General features: G+C 37.0%; 1 protein-coding gene across 5 annotated transcripts; it reads left to right on the forward strand.

Moving 5' to 3' along the window:
* The first annotated feature begins 3,304 nt into the window (after nucleotides 1-3,304).
* On the forward strand, nucleotides 3,305-12,866 carry LOC149647189 (uncharacterized). 5 transcript variants are annotated; one of them, XM_089850044.1, is made up of 10 exons: nucleotides 3,305-3,414; nucleotides 3,503-3,651; nucleotides 5,258-5,297; nucleotides 5,361-5,437; nucleotides 5,516-5,582; nucleotides 6,895-7,056; nucleotides 7,308-7,479; nucleotides 7,905-8,125; nucleotides 8,180-8,478; nucleotides 11,906-12,866. In XM_089850044.1, exons 2-10 carry the CDS (start codon nucleotides 3,578-3,580, stop codon nucleotides 12,135-12,137), a joined length of 1,344 nt encoding a protein of 447 aa, XP_089706170.1. In that variant the 5' UTR covers nucleotides 3,305-3,414; nucleotides 3,503-3,577; the 3' UTR covers nucleotides 12,138-12,866. The 5 variants fall into 5 exon arrangements, with proteins under 5 accessions (XP_089706170.1, XP_089706174.1, XP_089706173.1 ...); XM_089850048.1 differs by having other exon boundaries at nucleotides 8,180-8,425; nucleotides 11,906-12,104; XM_089850045.1 differs by lacking the exon at nucleotides 3,305-3,414 and adding an exon at nucleotides 4,374-5,156 and having other exon boundaries at nucleotides 3,540-3,651.
* The last annotated feature ends 1,549 nt before the right edge of the window (nucleotides 12,867-14,415 follow it).

Genomic DNA, 14,415 nt, shown 5'->3' on the forward strand with positions numbered 1-14,415 from the left:
ATCCTTATGTAGAGCCCTGGTCCCATAAATGTTTTAAAAGCCAAGGGGGCCACTGGACATTTTGACCAATAAATTTTCCGAAGTTTTGATACCTTGACTATGATGATGCGACACTATTTTTTCACACTCCAGTGGACAATGTCCTATAAATTTTCTAGTCACTGGACAGTGGACACATGCCCTATAAGAAAGTTTTCTTATTTCCGGCCCTGGTTATGGTTTCCATTGACTACTAGCGTAGCCCACTCGATCTCGCGCTCAACCACGCAAGCTGTTCCTGCCTTAGAAGCAAGTGCAACTTTTGGAGTATCGGCGGGAAATTTGAATTAACCCAAAATTGACGAAGTTCTGTGGGAGGAGGTCGATTTTTTGTCCATATCCTTTGTCCTATTGATCCAAATGACCTGAAATTTTAATGAGAAGTGCATTTCGACTTGTTTATCATACTAAAAAAGATTCCAGCATACAGTGGCTAGTTATTTTTATAAAAATTCGTTTCCAATACCAAAATAAATGGAATCAGTGCTAAGACTAAAAATATCTTCAGATGTACTGGTTCAAATGTTCTGAAATTTGAATGAGAGGTGTGTTAGAATCTATTATGTTGTATTGAAAAAGATTCAAGTTTTTAATAAGAATATATTTTCAATGTCTAAATTGTAATTTCAGTACTTTAGATCTAATCGTGCGAATTTCATGAAATTTTTCTGTGAAGTGCATTTCAATATATTAAATTATTTTTAATTAAAATTAATTTCTAATGTCTAAATTGTAAATTCAATACTTACAACCAATTTTCAAACAAACAACATTTGGTAACGCTACGTGTTTTTTCAATGCCTTAATAATCGTTAAACCTTTGTTTTCCATTTTGAAACTTCTTTCCTTTCATTTCCTAACATTTAAATTGAATACGTACAGAAGGAAACAAGACGGCCCAAGGGCTCGTAATAGTAGCCATATCGTACGAGTGAATAGCTCCTCTATACCCTACCCTAACGAGTGGATAACCCCTCTACACCTTACCCTAATGAGTGAATAGCGCTATCTTTTTCAATGCTTAAATGATTTACCGTGCATAAAATCCGAGTGAATAGCCCCTCGATTCCCTACTCTAAACAGTGATTAAATTATAACCGTATAAATTTACTTATGCTGTAATTCTAATATTCCGGCGAATCGAAGAACAGATAGTTTTTAGTGATAATCCCCTCGATGAGTTTACAACATAGACTTATGCCGATGCACACTTATCGCATCTTATAAATTTCTAACAAGGACTTATGCCCAGAAACTTTTGAAAGAGAAAGTTTAGTTATAGTGATTACGCATTTTAGTGATTATCCCCTCGAATTACCTTTAGCAATGCTAAAATGATCAAACGCATAACGCTCATTTAACACTATGTTAGCTCTATCTAAACCCACATTTGAATTAACCGCCAAAACGTTCCAGTCAAACATAACATAGTTGACGATAGCTACCGAACGAGAACGAAACACATGAGGAGCGCGGTAGGAAACGGGGAAAATCGTTATCTATTTAATTAGCACATACATAAAAAGAAAATAAACATAAAAACCCCAAACATACAAATTCATAAGTATCCGACCCCACAGATAAAAATTCAAAAGTTTCCGACCCCACAGATTAAGAGGTACCACACCCCACATCACCCCGACATTTTAGAGATAAGAATAAATAATAAAAAACTCGAGGTTCCTATCAAGTCTCTATGGTTGAGTGGGTAGACTGTTTGTCTACTACGCCAGCGGCCCGGGTTCGAATCCCGGGTCTGACCTGAAAAAATTTTAATTAAAATTAAATCTCTAACCGAGCCCAGTAACCCCTATGGGTGGGTTGTGGTAATATAAAGTTCCTTTCAAGCTAAAATCTGACGATAACGAAGCGACAACCCCGGCCACTACTACTACTACTACTACGGACGGACGGCTCGGGTCAAACTAAGAGCCTATCGTATACTACGATATGGCTAAAAACAGGGTGTAGGTAGGATGGGCGATTTTGTCTCAAAAATGGGATACCGTTTTCAAGTTATGATTTTAGTGTTTTATAGATGGCCCCTTAAAATTTAATGAAGAAACTGAAGTACAATTCTAATTTAATTTAGGAGTCATTAGTAAAATACTCAAATCATAACTTGTTTAGAGTGGCCCTTAGGTTAAATTGTCTTAGAACATTTTCAGCTCAAAATCGTTCATGTTGAACCCATTTTACTTTGGTCCTACCACCCTTTATGAAACACACTGTAAATTATTTTTAGACGCTCCGAATCAATATTAAGTAAGATTGCGTTGCCTTGAGCGTGGAAATCGGTAGCCGACATTACAAAAAAAATACTTTTAATGAGATGCAACGAAGAAATAATGAAAACAGATTTTAGAAGACAATTTATGAGTAGGCCTATACGCATTTACAGGAACTCTTCTTTTATAATAAGACTAAAATTAAAGTTTTTATCTCTGACGATGATGTCACGGAGAAGTATTACACTGGACTTGTCTATGAGTGTGTCTGTCACTGCATTCGCAGTGCGCAAATCGGAGGAAACGTTTTCGCAATATCCGGCCTGCTTTCGCAGTTCTCAGAAAGCAATATTGGCTTCCACTCCATTATTATGGTTAGGGTTAAAATGTACGCGGCCATCGGTTAGGGTTACGAGAAACGTCTATCCTTCCAATGGCAGATCTTCAACCAAAAGTTAATGCAATTGCGGGTTTTCTGATCATTTGCTATGAATCAATCGCCTTAAATACCCTAAATTTACAACAATTGTGAAAAAGGAGTTCGCTAGAAGTCAAACGTCAACAAAAGCAATGTTTAAAATGATTTAGGAATAAAGTTTCTTAAAACGACTTACCTAGAATTAAGGTAAATTACTGACGATTAAGATAATAAATATCAATTATATTTATTTAATTATTTAAGAAAAACCACTTAATTGCCTCTCGACTCGGAGAGGTTTATTTTGGTTTTTCAACTTGTTATGTAATTAATATCATTTATATTTATTTAATTATTCAAGAAAAACCTCTTGATTACATACCACTCGTCTCTACTCGGAGAGGTTTATTTTGGTTACCCAACTTGTTAAACCTTATATTTAAACTTGTATGAGAACGTCCACGCTAAAAAAAAATTATACAACAATATCCATTTAATGAAATCATAATACATCTTATGGAAAATGAAGCTCTTGCTTTAACCAAATATTTACTAACATAATACTTGCATTTGCATGTAGATTTAAGCGTGTACGTCCAGCATACAATACATCAAATACGTTTTAGGTCAACACTTCTTCTAAATGAAGAAATCTTGTTTGATTACATTGTACACGTGAAGCCATACAAAGTTTACTCGAAAACCAAAGTTTTAAATGAAATGTACATGGTAAAAGATGATTTTATACCACTACTTCTGTCATACATGTGGACTTTAAACCGATCGTTAACTCAAAGTAAACCGCTACATTTTCCAGACGCCTTCATTTCGTCGAAATTCTTACCCTTCAAAGAATTCCTCTTAAACATCGTTCTTCTACAATTGATAAGCCATGAGTTGTGCGAATATATTTGGGTTCAATTTCACCAAATATAAGAACAGCGAAGATCGAGTCTTCAAATACAAGTAATTGAAGTCACTTTTTTCAATTATTAAATTAGATCTGACATGCATGCATCATAAGTAACATAATAACCATAAGTATGACAATTAGCCAAAACTAACTAAAAACCTATTTTCGGACCTTTTACGTCATCATAAGTTCGCGCCCAGCACAGAGACCCCTAGCGGTGGAAAATGAAGCGACTTCCGCCCATATCGAAAATCCGGTTCAGAGGTTTAAACAGACGCCATTGAGATTTGAGTCAACGGTCCTAAGCCTTGGTTATATAGTTGATTTGTATTGACTTTTACCGACTTTAGCGCGGCCAGATTACGAAGTTGAAAGTTGCACTGGGTAAATTTAGTTACCGAATATTTAGACTTCAAAAGGCTTATCATTTTTGGTGCTGCAATATCCGACTTGTGGCAATCTTAAAGTCGAACATACAAACACCGCGACCGCGCGAGCTTGTGCAATAAATAGCAGACGAGCTATTTCCGACACAAATACGTTCAAGGAGATGGTTTATTGTGATTGGCTAAAATTGTAGAACTATGTCATTCGCCAAAGACCAGCATGAAGTACCCGACGGAGTTGCAAGTCCTGGCCTGATGTAAGTGAGAGTGTCAGTGTTGATTATAGGTTTCATTTTGAAATTTCCATTATTACAATAGGAAGAGTCATACTTATGTTTATTATGTTACTTATGATGCATGGGATCCAGCCAAATTTAAATTCATTTCAGGAAAAATTGGAATTTTTTACCGGAATTTTAGGATTTTATAGGAGAGAAACCATGTGTTTTTATATTAAAATATAGGATAAAAAATGTTTTATTGGAAAGTATAGGAGAAAAATGTGTTTTTATTGGAAAGTAAAAGAGTAAAAAATGTGTTTCTATAGGAAAATATTGGAGAAAAAATGTGTTTTTATAGGAAATTATAGAAGAAAAAATGTGTTTATATAGGAAATTATAGGAGAAAAAATGTGCTTATAGGAAAGTATTGGAGAAAAAATGTGTTTTTATAGGAAAATATTGGAGAAAAAATGTGTTTTTATAGGAAATTATAGAAGAAAAAATGTGTTTATATAGGAAATTATAGGAGAAAAAATGTGCTTATAGGAAAGTATTGGAGAAAAAAAATGTGTTTTTATAGGAAAATATAGGACTAACAATGCTTATATATACTACTATTCTGGCTTAAACTATGTTGAAAATTCTCAAAAAAATAATAAGTTGAATTTTACTTAATTGAAATATATATAAAAAAATCCTGAGCCAGCTTCGCAATTTGTCTAGTCAAATGTGATCTCGATAAAAGAGAGCTAAATTTTGATAATTTTTATTATTCGACAAAAACTTCGGCAAAGTCAAAAATAAAGGATAATATAGGACCTTTCATGAAAATATAGGATATTATAGGACCTTTCATGAAAATATAGCATAATCTAGGACCTTTCATGAAAATATAGGATATTATAGGACCTTTCAAGAAAATCTAGGATAATATAGGACAAGTGCAAAAAAGTAAGATTTTATAGAAATTATAGGACCGCTGGATACTTGAGTCTGGGATTCCAATTCTGTGTGTATATTGGTATACAAAAATTAATTAGATACTTTTCCAGAGCGGTGAACTGTCCTAGTGTTCCCATAGTAGTATGCGAGGTAATTTTAAACCATTGAAAACTGACCATCATGATATTAAAATGTAAAATAATTACCTATTAGGAACTTCTATCTCAAAATTCATTATTGCAATTGTTCAAATTGATGGACGAGTTATTTCTCAAACTGTTTAACATAAGGTCAGGGGTTTCATCCAAATAGTATGACGCGCTTTTCAAAATACAAGTAGAATAAACATTTATCTACCTACTACTCAGATTTGAATACGTTCCTATTCCTTACGAGGAGTTGACTGTAAATGGAACCTCCATCCAACAAATTCAGGTAAAACTCGAAGAATATAAAATACTGGATGGACTGAATTTTGTTATGTATCGTTCAATGGACGAATTCGTTTATTACGAACAATGATCGGGGGCGAGTCCGTTCTTGGGGTGTCTCCCCTCTCGCCAAGAAACTCCGCCAGAGGCAGTGCGAGTTGGTTAGCCTCCCGCGTGTAGTGAACTGGGGCTCCGTCTGGCATTGTTTCTTGGCGCGAGGGAGGATACCCCCAGTGGCGGCCTCGCCCCTTTGTGTTGGTTTCTCCACTGGTTTCTCTGATTGTATTAAACGCCTTAAAGGGACTGTAAAGTTGTCGAGGGACCGTCGAATTTCTTTTTTTGAAATTGACATCCGACCCTCTCCCCCTCCAATAATTGGCATCAGCAGCTGAAGTGAAACCATAGATAATAAACACCAGGATCAGAAGGTCGGGGCAGAGCTTGCCGCGCTTTGTACAAACTGGGTAGGTTCTACTTCCGGAAACCAGCGCATGCGTACAGCGTAGAATCATGGATAAATAATGCACGTGTTGAAAAACAAATTTCCCCACGTGTATTCTTTAAAGTTTTTAGGCCTATCGGTTATCATCTTATAGTATCATATGAGCATATCTTGGCACTATGGCTTTAACTGACTATAAACTACTTACTAGAAACAAGGTCAGGTTAATTTATAATGTTGTATTTTCAATAATTATTGAAAAACTTCCTAAGCCTCGGTTTAGATTAAGGGCCACACGGGTGCCACGGGGCGGAGCGAAAAACGAGCAGTCATACCTCGTCTGCGCAGAAGCGGAAGTCAACTGCAGAAGTTTGGCGTGCGGCCCCCCCGCACAAGCGCGGCAAAGAGAGATACACTACGGAAGGCATACCTTCCGATCCTTGTGTTTATTATCTATGGTGAAACGCGTCAAAGAGGAATTATTTCGTGGTTGTAAATTGGTTCCTCACATCTGGTTAATATCTCTTGTGATTGGTTGGAGCGTTTCCCCACTCCCGAGGGTCCGAGACCCCCGCTGCGATTTGTAGAGCCGTTGACCATAGCAATAGGAAAGGCGCTGTGATTGGCCCAATTGTATCACCTGCCAGACAAAGCGGAATAATACAAAAATTGGAAAATAACTTGGCACTATTTTTCCCGGAAAGGAGGAAATACTTTCGTGGCGAGGGGGGGGGTGACATCACTCATCGGTCCGCCGACTACTTTACAGACCCTTTAATTAAGCGATATCGTAGCGAGTGCCAGTTGGAAAGGTGTAAGAACAATTTCTGTATAGCTGGCTCGCGAGTAGGAGAATTTTTACTGGTTACTCTAGAATGTATCGGGCGTACTATTTCCTCTGGAACTTTCGGGGATTGCGAAGGACAATTTTTGGTACTATTCGCCAGTATTCTTGACGTCAGAGCTAACCTTAATGACCGGGCCACCGACTGAAGTGGAAAAATATTCCATGTCTTTCCTGACCCTGGAAAATACGGTATGATATTATTACGAACCCATACGCCCTGTGAAGTTCTCTTCACCCATGTAAATAAAGGAAGAACCATGTAGCAAAATGGTATAAACTAACCGCGCCCTCAAGAAATGATTTTATAGAACATTTTTGACTCAAAATCATACAGAACCCCTGCAGTTCGGTCTTACCACCTTTTTCTGGTGAACCCTGTTTAAAGTATGCCCAGCGAAGTTCTCAAATACTCTTAAATCAAGGATAAGTGCATTTTTCAGGTTACATGCCTGCTTCTTTTGTGTATCTTCGTTCTACCACTTCTGGTGAAGCTTTCCGAGTTCGTTAGAAACACGGCTCAGGTCAGATGTCGCCAGAAAACATCAGTTCTTTGGAAATTACGAAATTATTGGAATTTGTCATGGGATTTCGTTTGCATTTTTTTCTTCGAACGTAACTATTAACCTCTCTTGATACCTTGTTTTATCTTCAGGGTTCGAAAATACCCAGGCGGGTTTTTTTTATTGGATTTTATTCGATTTTGGGTTTTTTTGGTATTTTTTCTTTAGCAGTTTCGCGCATTGTAGAACTTACCATTTAAAAATCACAGATTAATAATAAAAATTGTCTTAAAATGTTTCATATAAATGATAAATATTATTAAATAATTCTTTGATGTTGGAACAATAAATAACTTAAACTATCTTTGAAATGAAATTATTCTAGCATTCAAATTCATCAAAATTGAAAATCTCAGTGATGGGTTTTATAAAGTGGGTAAAACCTGTGGGTTCTCTTTTGGGCTGGATTTTTTGATTCGAACCCTGCTTATCTTACATCTCACATATTTTGATAAAGCTTATTTAAAATTGTTTCAGCCTTTGAACGGGTTCCGAAAATCATTTCATCGAGAATCATTATCGGTTCGTGGCTGCTAGCTATTTTAATTCTGTCGACATTCATGGGATCCGAGTTGAAAACGGAACTGTACTCAACGGAACACGTCTTAATCGAAAGTCTAGAAAGCTTTAGCAAATACACCGATGCAAAAATACGATTTAGCCCTAATGGTAACGGAGCCAGCTTTTTTGAAGAATGGGTAAGATTTTCCTCGTTATAATTTTGCATTGTGGTAATTGCGGTGTTACTATAGGAAACGTCCACCATGGAAAGTCAACCCAAATTGTCCCTGGCTAAGAGAGTTCAATACACGGAGGTAGTGGACCTTTTAGACGGTGATACTTATCAGAATATCTATTTGGGAAAAGCTGGACTCCTTATACCAAAGTTTTACCTCGACAATATGCTGTCAATTCTTTTGGAAGGCGACGCTGACTTCCGGAAATTAAACTTTTACTTTAACGAAGATCGATTCAAAAATCTCCTTTTCGTCTTTCCTGTCAGTAACGAATTCAAAAAGTGTCCGGAGTTAATTGAGCAAATTAGTCTTGGGTAAGGAATATGTAGTGGGGTGGCGTAGCGGTTAGCGCTTTCGCCTCGCAGCAAGAGGATCCCGGGTTCGATCCCGGACTGTGGCACCGGGTGAAAATCTGGGAACAAATCCTTCTGCGTAGAGTTTGCAAGTTCTCTCCCCGCTTGTTAAAGGAGTTTTCCTCCGCGGTCTAACCCGGTTTCTCCTTTCCATCAAAACTTGCAGAGGTTAACGGTAATAGTTAGTATAGGGCGCTGAAGGTTAGCTGTGGCATAGGGGCTAGCCACCACCCCTCTATGCATTGTAAAGGGACCCACCTGTAAACAAGCCACAGGCTTAGTGTGGAAATCCCTTCGTAGACAAAGCTTAGATTATTATTATTATTATTATTATTATTATGTTTCAATCGTTTGAAATTTCCTTTCCGAAGATTTTTTCAGACTAGTTAAATTAAAAGTTCAGGTGACTTAACATTATACCTTAAAAGAAGGGCCTTTTTCTAAATATAAAAGGAATTAAATATTTAAAGAATAAATGATCTGTTATTGCAAAATAATTAGCATGTAATTAGTCTTAAAAACGACGACTACTGCGCCGCCGCCCTCCGCCATTGGTTCAGTGGTGTCTGCTAAATCCAACCTACCTTACCCTTACCTCTCTCAGCCTGTGAGAATACAACCAATTCTGTAAGAGGTTCATGCTAGCAGACGCCACTAAACCAATGGCGGATGGCGCAGTAGTCCTCGTATCAATGTGGCTACTATTATGGCCCAGCCCTTAGGTCATCGTATTTAAGACTAATTAAATGCTAATTATTTTGTATAAGAGATCACTTATTTCTTTTTACCTCTCCGAGTGACGTATGTCACGGAGAGGTTCTAATTTCGACGTGTGTGTGTGTGTGGCTGTTGTTATTGACTTACACCCCACGTGACCGCGTTCGCAGTTTCCAAATCGGAGCAAACGTGTTCGCCATTTCCGAACTGCTTTCAAAAGTCACGGAAATGGCTCCTCTACTTGAGTTCTCACACCACCATCTTCTGATCTTTGTCCATCCCACACGGACACCAGTCTGTACATACTGGCTTCTAATCACCACCATCTTCTGGTCTTCGTCCATTCCACTTGGACACCAGTCTGTACATACTGGCTTCTAATCACCACCATCTTCTGGTCTTCGTCCATTCCACTTGGACACCAGTCTGTACATACTGGCTTCTAATCACCACCATCTTCTGGTCTTCGTCCATTCCACTTGGACACCAGTCTGTACATACTGGCTTCTAATCACCACCATCTTCTGGTCTTCGTCCATTCCACTTGGACACCAGTCTGTACACCTGGCTTCTAATCACCACCATCTTCTTCTCTTCGTCCATTCCACTTGGACACCAGTCTGTACACCTGGCTTCTAATCACCACCATCTTCTGGTCTTCGTCCATTCCACTTGGACACCAGTCTGTACACCTGGCTTCTACTCCATCGTCATCGTTGGGTTTAAGACATTCGCGGCGATCAGCTAGGGTTACGAGAAACGTCTAGCCTCCCTAGGGTGGGATCACCACCAAAGGTTTTCGCAATTGCGGTTGTTCTTGCTTTTAGCTGTAGATCGACACCCTTATATACTACCTATTTGAGTAAGGCAAAGCAACCGGAGTATGCTTCATTTCAAACGCCAATATTAGTCAAGTCTCTCAAGAATGTCTAATTGTTCTTTATCAACGCGATGTAACGCTCAATAAGGCGAACAACTAACGAAGAAAATATTTAATATTAATTATATTTATTTTAATATTTAAGATAATCTAGTTTCTCAACTCAAAATTAAAACGGAAAGAGTTAAAAATTAGCCTATGTTTTAGTCTGTGTGTGTCCGTCCGTTAGTGCACCGCGTTAGCAGTTCGCTTTATTTTGTGGAAAAAATCCTACAAAACCTTAATATTTGGTTTTCTCATAATGTATAATTAATATATGGAAATATTTTTCGTAATTTCGATGCCTTTAGTGGTTTTGTAGCTATAAAGCTCTGTTTCATTTTGATATGCCAAGAATATTTTTTATTATTATTATTTGAAATCGATGTTTATATATTACTTAAGCTATACTACATCTGTTTATAGCATAATTTTTTCTAAAGTGATTTCAAGACGAACGCATCTATATTGGTCAAATGAACTTTTATTTGTCAATAGGCCTATCGAACCAAAAAGTAAACGCTTGGGTTTGGTTTTCGTTTCTGTAATACAGAGACATTAACGGTTCAGAGTGAGCCGAAAGTTAAATACACTTTTAAATAATTAGGCTTAGACTTTATAATCATGGTGGAAATCTGGGCCGCGTTCAGAAGAGCTCAGCGCTGTTAGCAGTGTCCTACAGAACGGGATTTTGTTATTGAATTTTGACGTCACGGTGCTCAGCGCTGAGCCAGCACGGTCTTCAAGGAAAATAGTCGGGTTTTTGGATAACGTGACGTAAAACGCGTAGTTCTCAGCTTGGCGAAAAAAGCATGGAGGAATTAATACAAATAGCTCTTGCTGATTATGATGGGACTAGAGCTATTTAATTAGCGTGAAACAAGTTGATCACGCGAGAAGTTTAAGAGACATGTTAGTTTCTAATTTTAATTATAAAAGTTGTTGTTATCTATCTCTTAAAATATGTTATCATACAATTTTTGTTAAGCCTTGGTACCTTGCACGCTTTATTGCGCTAGCGTCATTTTTAAAACACCGATGACCGGAGAAAAGCTATGACGACAGAGCTCACAGGTAAACGTTTTCCAAATCCGCTGTCTTTTTTGGTGAGCTCTGCTGAACGCAGCCCAGATCAGAGAAAGGTCTGATCGCAATCGGATTATAGCTTCGTGTTTTCATGCTTTTTATGGTGCCCATTTACCTTCAGTGTGTGTGGCCACAAATTAGCTTTGGTGTTATGTAACGTTAACAGTCATGTTGACAAACGAGAGAGAGAGGTGAAACGAGAGGATAGTGTTTACATGGCAACCCTGTTGTGAATATGGCTTTGAACATAGAGGGTATACAGTTGAGGAGTAGAAAATTGGGCCTTTACAAACACGTAAAGGTAATATCCCCCCAAAGTTTTATCTCTTCATTTCCCGTTTTTCCCCCATCGGATGATTTTAATGTGTACAAGTATATCCTTATTGGATGTAAAATATCGTCTGATTTACAGTATATTTGCTATGCTTTGTATACTGCTTTAATATTTCATAAATTTTAACTTCACTATTTGCTCATAAAAAAAAAGAAACATTTCCATATCTGGGTAAATAAGTTTGTAAGTAGTCCTCTTCTAGACTCGGAGAGGTAATATTTTGGTTTTCCCAACTTGTTTAATATTTTTCCTAATAAATTTAGAAGAAGGCCATTCTTTTAAGGTATAATGTTATGTTACCTGACCTTTACTTTTAATTACTCCGTTTTTAGAATGGGCTTGACCACCGAGACGCAATTCGTCAATTACTTGTTTTTCAAAAATGATTTCTACATTTCGAGAATTGTATGGAAAAAACCGACTAAAAGCCTTTCAGCCATGTCAGTCAACGAAACATACGGGGCGTTCTTGTTATTTGTCTACGGCTTGGGAATTGCCACAACCACCTTAATTTTTGAAGTTATTGTTAAGTTAACCACCAATTTCAACAAAACACGCTTTTAATAAAGGGTTTAACCTGAAAGTATGGACTAATCTCTAGGAAGGTAACTATTAATTAACCTAGCTTTCTGAATCCATGAGAGATGGCTTTGTAACGTCCAGTGAGAATTGGAAATTAACCTGAAAGTATAGACTTATCTCTAGGAAAGTAATTAGGACTTAGTAACCTACCTTCGCCACTTGCCTTCGCGAATCATGAATGATAGTGTTTCAATGTCCTTTGAAAGTTTTAATTCTAAGAGAGTGGTAGCTCTCTTAGACGAGACTTCACTTCATACTGCTCTTAATGTAAAAGGGTGGTTTTTTGATTGTATGTAACTTTTTTAATATTCTGTTTACTGTTTTGAAAAAAATTAAACTGAACTAAAATCTGGGTCCTTAATATGTGGTTAAAATTTCAAGAAGATCCATCTTTTTATAAAAGATAAAGTTGCAAAGGGTGGTGTTAAGAATTTGTATATATAATTCACGCGAAATAATTAATTTGTAAAATATGTAAAATTTAATGTGAAAATTCATTGTTAAAATTATCCAAAATTTTTGTAAACCTTAAAAAATAAGAGAAAAACAAAATTCCCAATCCCTTACAAACCAACCCCAATACGAAACAAATTCAAAACTTTCCTTTAACGCCCACTTTATAGTACCCTTATAATTTTTTTGAAACTAGCAACTCCTTAGTAAAACTTTAAATATTTTTTGGTGTAAATAAAAAACTTTTTTGAATTGGAAATTAAAGTTTCCACCTCCTTTGCACTATTAAATCCAAGTCATACAAGTCCAAAGAAACATCTACCAACTGCTTCAGTCCGGTAGGTAGATTACCAAGGAATTAAAAGCTCTCCCAACCCAGCGCTATTCTTCAAGTTGGGTTTGGTTTTGTTAAGTTTGGTTAGGTTGGGTTTGGTTTGGTTAGGTTGGGTTTGGTTTGGTTAGGTTGGGTTTGATTTGGTTAGGTTAAGTTAGGTTAGGTTGGGTTTTGCTTATTTTTGCGTTAGTTTAGATACACAATGAAATACTTGCCGAATTTATTAAAGCGGTGGAAGGCACGGATCGAGAGGATATGGTAAGGGAAGCTATTCCTTCCCTTTACCGGTCAAAGTCTGTAATAATAAATATATATGATAGCCAATGTTTCAGTTTTAGGGAGAAATATTTTGGGACAAATGAGTTTGGGAGAAATGGGAATTGGAGAAACTGTTATGGGGGAAATGAGGGAGAATCGATTAAAGTCTATAACAAAAATCAAAACACCGTAGACTTTAGTTTGTGGTTTTCTACCAAGCCAGCTCTAGTTTGGCGTTGATTAGACAGTTTTGTGTTACCATTGAGTGATGTTGGGAGGTAAGTCAAGAGAGATGTCCCATAACAGAGCTTGATTAGTTTAGTGGCCTGTATGTAGATTTAAGTGCGTGCGTCCAGCAGACAATACATCAAAAACGTTTCAGGTCAACACTTTTTCAAAATGAGGAAATCTTATTTGATTAGATTGTACACGTGAAATCATATAAAGTTTAAGCGAAAGCCAAAGTTTTAACTGAATTGTGTATATGGTAACAGATGATTTTACGCCACTACTCTTGTCTTACATGTGGACTTTAAACCAATCGTTAACTCAAATTAAACTCATGCATAAAGGATGCGCGTCAGGAAATTTGTTTTCACGCTATAGGATAGGCAACTCCCTGTCTCCGACGACAGATCATTCTGTATATATTCTGTTCCAGCTTTGGTTGTCAGCACGCACAAATCTAAATTACATAGAGACCCAGCCTTGCGCCAATGCTGACAACCGAAGATGGAACAGAGTATATACAGAACTAGCCGTTACCCGCGGCGTCGCTCGCGTGTAATAAGAACTTGATTGTCTACCATTGGGTCGAATCCCATTGGATCGAATGTCTCGTTCGACCGAATCCCATTAGACCGAATACCGCAATTTGGGCGGTTTTCCAATCATGAATTTTCCTTTCAATCCTATTTTTCTATTGATTTTCCTATTAAACTTCTTGTTATTGCAGAAAATACTAAACCAAACGTAACCTAATATAACAGTAATGTTTTGGAAAAGGCATATTTTTGGAGAAGTCAATGAAGCTAAATTTCAATATTTTGGAAAAGGCGTAACATTGTTAAATGATTTATAAATTATTACTAACCTAATTTAACCAAACCTAACCTAACATAGAAGTAATGTTTTGGAAAAGGCATATTATTTGAGAAGTCAATGAAGCTAAACATCAATATTTTGGAAAAGGCGTAACATTGTTAAATGAATTAT

This window comes from Phalangium opilio, unplaced genomic scaffold (assembly GCF_054372755.1).
Source record: "Phalangium opilio isolate 3A_F unplaced genomic scaffold, DU_Popi_V2 ptg000089l_1, whole genome shotgun sequence".
NCBI classification, from domain to species: Eukaryota; Metazoa; Arthropoda; class Arachnida; order Opiliones; family Phalangiidae; genus Phalangium; species Phalangium opilio.

Excerpts from the sequence above, each read along its gene's own strand:
- LOC149647189 (XM_089850044.1), top strand. The coding sequence starts at position 3,578 with ATGAGTTGTGCGAATATATTTGGGTTCAATTTCACCAAATATAAGAAC. Across the intron at positions 5,298-5,360 it reads TTCCCATAGTAGTATGCGAG|GAACTTCTATCTCAAAATTC; the intron begins GTAATTTTAAAC and ends ATTACCTATTAG. Across the intron at positions 7,480-7,904 it reads TTGCATTTTTTTCTTCGAAC|CCTTTGAACGGGTTCCGAAA; the intron begins GTAACTATTAAC and ends AAATTGTTTCAG.